We start from the raw sequence: 7,416 nt of genomic DNA, 5'->3' as shown, positions 1-7,416 counted from the left end.
ACTGGAGGGGTGTGGGGCGAGAGCCTTGTTCAGATGATGCGAAAAATGCAGCATCCAGCATTTATGCTGTAGACGAAACCCACGAAACGACGAAACCCACCTGAACAAGAACGAAAACAGCATTCACACACACGCACGCACGCACATACTCTCTCTCTCTCTCTCTCTCTCTCTCTCTCTCTCTCTCACACACACACACACACACACACACACACACACACACACACACTGGGAAGGAGAAGGTGGAAGGCTGTTGAGCGAATAGCAAAGGAAACTACTGATGGAATGGTGGGGTGGGGGTGAGTTAGAGAAGACAGGAGATACCGAGCCAATTGGAGAAAAAAAAGAAAGAAAAAAAGACAATGTTCCTGCTGCTGAATTGAACATGATTTCAGCAAGTAATGCTACATGCTGCTGGGAATCATATCAAACACCTTGAATACCATGGTAACTTGTGCTCAGATATAATTATATTCTATGCCTTCCACATACGTATTGCCACATCGTTTAAAAAAAAAAAAAAAAAAAAAAAAGTTGCCTGACCTTCGCTTTGCATAAACGCAAAGTGCTGGTCAGGCGTTTAGGAAATTTAACTCCCTGTCACACAACACAAAACATACTGGTGATTGTAGATTTAGGCCTTTAGTACCTACGTTCGGAATGCTTTGACACCACCTCGAAACACAAACTAAAAACACCCCCTACCTATATTTTCCCTAGACTGTGTCCGAAAACATCAAAAGAAACCGAAACTGAAGTTCTTTGGACAATTTTTTTTTTTCGAACAATCTTGCAATGTAAGAGAAACTGGCCATCTACAAAGTTAACATTGTTTTGATCAATGTCACACTGGTCTATCTTGCTTTGTTAGAATTTCATCCTGCCCACCCTTACTCGAACTGCATACTCGTGACTAAAGTTTCTAAATTTTCACTTCACCAGTAACTGTGATATGGGTTCTTATGGCATGGCCGCTTTAATCGGTTATAAATTTTACATGGAAACAAGTATCTCACTGACTGCAGATTCATTATTTGGTTATTCGTGTGAAAATGTTATGATTGGAGGCATAGGGAAGGTGAAGAATTAATGTCATTGATTAGGGTCTCACACAAAAAAGGGGGAAAAAAGAAGAAACAGCACAAACCGGAACAAAAAGAATGGAGTCTTCCAATCAGCATCAAAACACACCAGAGTCTCTGAAACCGAACGGGAATGTCAACAGCAATATCGTGCTACACGAGGGTTTCAATACGGGAGCCCAGTTTCTCAGCACTCCGCCATTTCTTCTTCATCATCTGCTTCCGGCGGAGCCGGATCTGCCACGCCTTCATGTGCGCGCTGTGCATGCGCAGGACAACGCCACGTGACCCGGGCACACTTGCGTTGGACTTCCCGTCCAACGGAATGCCGGCGACAGTGGCGCTCTCTCCACCGCCCAGCAGGGATGAGGTGGAAGTGGAGGCTCCCCCTCCCTTCTCCATATCCACCACCCCATCGTCCGTCTCGGTGGAGGAGGATCGCTGGTTGGTAAGGCGGCGGTCCTTCATCTTCTGACGCCGTCGCCGCATGACGGTGAAGGAGCGGTCCTGGATGGTGTCCTGACGCAGCAGGCTGCACACGGACCACGCCTTGCGGAAGCTGCTGGCCCGCTCGAAGCTCATCTCGTCGTCGGCGTTAAGGTCCTCGCCATCCAGCATCTCCAGGATGTCTCCCGTGGAGATGGACAGGCCTCCTAGCCAACCCGACCCCGACCCCCCCAAGGTGGCGTTGCTCAGGTAGCCGGACTCGTCAGCGGTGCCGCCGCTGCTGCTTCCCGCGAAGCAGGACACGGGGCGGGGTTGCTTTCTGCTAGAACGAGGCTGACCCAGTTTCTCCAGCATCTCGGCGGAGGTGAAGATCTCGTCGTGTTTGTTGATGCTGCTGTTGGTGTTGCTGGTTGTCGTTTTCTGCTGAGGGTTGTCTGTGGTGGTGGTAGTGGTGAAGTATGATAACGGTTTGGCCGGGGGTGGACTGAGTTCCAGGCTTTCCAACTCGTCCACACGGTCCAGGCAGTCCGCTGAGCGGTACTTCTTCAACGGGAAGCGTCGAGGTCGAGGAGAAGGCGCTGGAGATGACATGGGAGACCCCTCGGATTCTGTGGACAGGAGGCACGTGGACTTGGGTCTGGGAGCCAGAGTTCTTTTCGCCGGACGCGGAGGCGGACGAGGACTGTATTCACCAGGAGATGTCGTGGAGTCGGACTTCCCTGTCTCCACTGGCGGATCAGAAGGAAGCTGAGGTCTGGACACTGGTCCGTCTGCCTGAAGAACTCGATCGACCCCCGGTGAATAGTTGAGCGTCGTCGGCTGGAGCTGATGATCGGGGTTAGGGGCTGGGTTTGGGCCGGACCAAGTGAAGTCACAGTCAGGGAAGTAGCACTGGGACCTGGGTCTGCAGGCTCTCCTGGCCTCTACGCAGCAGGGCTGAGGGTCGCAGAGGAAGCACGCTGACTGTGGACGAGCGTAACGCCGCGCAGAAGGTGCTGGCGGGAAGTAGGTCTTCAGATCGTAGCTGTAGCCGCCGTAGGATTGGGGCTGGGCCGGCGGCCGGTAGGGGCATGGGTTCAGGAAACAGTTGGCGTCCCCGCACATTCCGAAACGGTCTGGGGGTCTGCTGCTGTTGTTGTCCATGACTGGAGTGGACTGCCTTAGAGACTGCTGAGAGTAGGGCACAGACTGCTGGCTATTTTCTGAGCTCGATGGCAATGGTTTCTGGAGCTGTCCGGGATAGCGAGGCGAACGAGGGTTTTCTGCACAGCTCGTGACAGGCTGCTGGGAAGATTCCATCTGATAAGGGAGAGGTGCTCTGGGGCTTCTCTCATCAAGAGAAAGGGGTTGCTGGGACAGGGGTGCGGGTTTGGGAGATCGATTGGCAGCTTCCAAATAAGACGGAGGGGCGCGCTTGGGGCTTCCAACCTGAAAGGGGACGAACTGGTCGACTGGCTCGGGGACTTGAGGCGAACCTCCCTGCGTTGGTCTCCTGCAGTAAGGGGGTGGGGAGCGATCTCTTGGGACCTCCACAAAGCATGAAGCTGGCCGAGGCCTGGGCTGGACCCTGATCGCCATATGCGCTGAACCCTCCCTCTGGTGCGAGGCGGCTCCCCTAGCAGTATCCCGGGGTGACTGTGGGGAGTCGTCCACTGACGGCAGCAGTCTTGGCGAGGGTGGCTGGACGATGCATGACAGCGGCCGACGAGGTTTCTTCTCTCTGCGCTGCTTTGATCCAGACTTCCTCTCCTCGTCCTCTTTGCCGCCCTTGTTGCTCTTCTTGCTGGGCGTCTTGGGTTCCCCGGGACTCCTCTGGGGGTCTGCTGCCTCTGTCAGGAGCGTTGGTGGGGAGTCTGGCCTGGCGGCCACACAGGACAAGGGTCGGGTCTTCTTGCGGAGGCTGGAGAACAGCGCGGACTTTCCCTTGGTCTGATCTCTCTTCTTTCCGGAGCGCTCTGCATTGGGTCTGGCTTCCTGATACTTCGCCATGCTCTCCTCATGCTGTCGCCCGACAAACGATGATGGTGATGATGATGATGATGATGAAGCTGGGGGTGGTGTTGTAGGGGATGAAGATGACGTTAGATCGTCTTGTGCGTGTCTCTTGCCTCTCGCAGCCGTGGTGGTGGGGTCTTGGCGTGGGTTCCTGTCTCTGCCTTTACCGCCGTGGAACAGACGATGAACCACGGAAGACATGAAGCCTGAAGCCATTGTGTTGGTCAGGAGGGTAGGACGTGCTCAGTGGCCTGGATGTCTGGAAAAACAGGAGAGAAAAAAAATAAACGCATCAGCATTGTATTTACTTAGTTCATTCTTATTCACCTGTCCCCGTGGGTTTCAGGACTCACAGACTAAGATTTGATTTCGGCTGTACGAAATGTGAATCACAAGTGAGTTAACTTCTGTAGGAGATGATGAAGGGGCGAAGGAAGGGGTGTGTATGTGTGCATACGTTGGATGGTCACACACACACACACACGCACACACACACACACACGCGCGCATACACACACACACACACACACACACACACATATATATATATATATATATATATATATATATATATATATATATACGAGGGTCATTCAATAAATAAGGTGAATTTTTCGGTATAAGGACTTCTAATACAGATAGAAGCTTACTTGTTTTTTCTTCTTTTTTTTCTTTTTTTTTTTTTTTTTTTTTGTTTTTTTTTTTTTGTTTTACTTCTTTTTCACATGGATTTAATTTGTTTTGCAGATTAAAAAAAACTTTGAGAGCTTTGGCGATTAACAAAGATGGCCGACCAAGAAGCATGCTCCAGGATTGAACAGCGGTCAGTTATCAAGTTTTTGGTTGCTGAAGGGTGCAAACCAGTTGAAATTCATAGGAGAATGTCAGCTGTGTATGGTGCCACATGTTTCAGCCGAAAAAATGTCTACAAGTGGGCTAAATTATTTAAAGAAGGACGGAGCAGTGTTGAGGATGAAGACATGCCTGGAAGGCCTACAGAAGTGAGGTCTCCTGAGGTGATCGAATCAGTCAATGACCTCATTCAGTCTGACAGAAGGGTGACAGTGAATGACATTGCAAGGACTTTGAGGTTATCTGTTGGGACAGCACACAAAATTGTCCATGATGACCTTGGCTACTCGAAGGTCAGCTGGGTGCCAAAGATGCTTACTCCAGAGCACAAACAGAGGAGGGTCGAGTTGTCCCAGCAGTGTCTCTGTCGCTATGAGAAGGATGGTGATGAGTTTCTGAAGAAGGTGGTCACATGTGACGAGACATGGGTTTGGCACTATGAGCCTGAGTCCAAACGGCAGTCCATGGAGTGGAAGCACGTAGGCTCTCCAGTGAAGAAGAAGTTCAAGTCCCAGCGGTCCACGAGGAAGGTGATGCTCACCGTTTTTGGGGATATGCAAGGCCCAATCACCATTTCATTCCTTGAGAAAGGAAGCACTGTGAACAGTGCCAACTACTGTGAACTGCTGAGGCAGGTCAAGAAAGACATAAAGAACAAACGCAGGGGTCATCAGTCAGAAGGAGTCATCTTGCATCATGACAACGCAAGGCCTCACACAGCAGCCCGAACGGTGCAGACCATCAACGAGCTGGGCTGGGAACTGCTCCCTCATCCCCCTTACAGCCCAGACCTTGCCCCTTCAGACTTTCACCTGTTTGGTCCCTTGAAAGCGTTCACGAGAGGCACGAAGTTTGAAAGTGACGATGAAGTCAAAAGTGTTGTGAGCGACTGGCTGAGACATCAGTCCAAAGATTTTTACGCTGAGGGAATACGGAAGCTTGTACACAGATGGGAAAAGTGTGTGACAGTGCTGGGAGTTTCAGTTTCAGTTTCAGTAACTCAAGGAGGCGTCACTGCGTTCGGACAAATCCATATACGCTACACCACATCTGCCAAGCAGATGCCTGACCAGCAGCGTAACCCAACGCGCTTAGTCAGGCCTTGAGGAAAAAAAAAGGAGGTGAATAAATGATATATAAGCGAATAGATGTAAAACATGAAGACACACATTCACATATACACCCACACATGCATAACAGATATGCACCGAACATGCAGTTTCACAGATATGAAAGCACAGTCAAATACATATAAACGTACATGAGCTCCAACACGCACACACACACCACACACATTACCCTACACTTCCTCTACCCCCCTCCTCCACACACTCATTTCTAGTCTACGTATCACAGCTTCCACGGCACACACACACACACACACACACACACACACACACACACACACAAAGATATATATATATATATATATACGTTCCAATATCCTGTTGCTCCCACAGTGTAGGCATGCATACACTCACATATCTCATCCTCTACCCCACCTCCCACCGCACCCCCACCTCCCCCTCACACACACACACACACACACACACACACACACACACACACAACACACACACACACGCACGTGCACAGACCTCTACTGACACTTGTGTACACTTACACTCTCGCGCATGCACAAACGCACTCAAAAATACAGACCCACACATGCACACAAACACACTGACTGGCCGCAAGAGGGATGGGAAAAGATCTCTGATGCCAAGAACGTGGCGTATAGTGTGTTGCTCAGTCTACTGTATTTGGAAAAGCCCACAGAGACTCTGTTCCGTTTTGAAGAAATTTGCGCAATGTTGGTTTGGAAATGATGCCGATATTTGTTTGATTAGCAAAGCATCGTGCTCTACCTTTCATGTTAGACTTACGGCCACTCCCTCTCTCTGCTTTTATTTCTTTGAGGCGATCGATGGTGTGATGGCCTTGTACCTGTTCTTTTTGATATTCTTTGACTTTTCTGAGGATTTCCGATTTTCCTAGATGTAGGCCGCTCGTTGGTGTTGCGTTACCAGCAAGTCTGTCAGCTCGCTCATTTCCCTTAACACCTGCATGTCCCGGGCAGTATGACCATGTGAGTTTTTTAATCTGAAAGTTGTGCATTGCCTTATGCCACTCTGGGCTTCCCATTCCGTTTTCAATTTTCTGTATGAGGTTCATTGAGTCGGTTAGAATCATGGCATGTTGGTTTCCGGGCGTATGGATGGACGATAGCCACTGGAGGGCATGTGTCACAGCTTCAACTTCCATCGTTAGGCTGGAGGTTGTGACTTTGTAGGCAGCATTCTCTTCCCTAACTGTTTTTCCATTTTGTTTCGCAGTGAATCCTCAACCGGATTGGTCTTCGGTGACTGAGCCATCTGTGTATATGATGATGTCCTCTTCTTTACTGTTTTCTTCTATGAGTAATTTCACTTCCGCATCAGTTTTGCCCTCTGGCCATTCCCGACAATGTCTTCCTAGAGTGGGTGAAATGGCTGTGTTGAATAGATGGTTGAGGTTTTCGGGGTTTTTCTCCCATTCTTTTGTTTCTTTCAGGTCTTGTAGTCGGCATACTAGCTGGATTGTGTCTTCTGCTTGCCCCATCCATGATCTTCCTCGTCCTAGGCGGCTGCTTTTTGGTTCTTTGACTGCGTCATGCAGTGGGTTTTGAGGGTTTTCTAATGCTTTGAAGTAGGTCTTGACCTGTTCTAACTTGTTTCTGGCCTGCACTGAAGGAAGGTCAAGCAGGTATCGCATGGTTTCTGTGGGCGTGTCTTTTGTTGTTCCAAGGATCAGCCTCATAGCTTCATTTTGGACTCTTTCTAATTTTAGGAGGTTGCTTTGAGACGGTGTTGTTAGCCCAAGTCCGTAGTCGATCACACTGAGGACGAGTGATTGGTATAGCAGGAAGAGGTGGCGTTGTTCAATTCCTTTGGTTGCCATTGCTTTTAAGACTGAAAGGCCCTTTTTGCATTTGAGAACAGTATTTTCCGTATGTTTTCTGAAGGTCAGCATCCTGTCGAAGTGTATTCCTAGGTAGCGT

General features: G+C 49.7%; 1 protein-coding gene across 1 annotated transcript in view; it reads right to left on the bottom strand.

Annotated features, from left to right (window-relative positions):
- Positions 1 to 248: 248 nt before the first annotated feature.
- Positions 249 to 7,416, bottom strand: part of LOC143286502 (uncharacterized) — a 16,800-nt gene continuing 9,632 nt past the window's right edge. Inside the window, exon 2 of the mRNA XM_076594080.1 lies at positions 249 to 3,783. Coding sequence (XP_076450195.1) covers positions 1,236 to 3,740 — 2,505 coding nt within the window. The 5' untranslated portion in view covers positions 3,741 to 3,783 and the 3' untranslated portion in view covers positions 249 to 1,235. The remainder of the gene's footprint in view (positions 3,784 to 7,416) is intronic.

This window comes from Babylonia areolata, chromosome 10 (assembly GCF_041734735.1).
Source record: "Babylonia areolata isolate BAREFJ2019XMU chromosome 10, ASM4173473v1, whole genome shotgun sequence".
Classification (NCBI taxonomy): Eukaryota; Metazoa; Mollusca; class Gastropoda; order Neogastropoda; family Buccinidae; genus Babylonia; species Babylonia areolata.
Note: the sequence above shows the minus strand (reverse complement) of the source record. Positions and strands in the feature narration are given on the sequence as shown.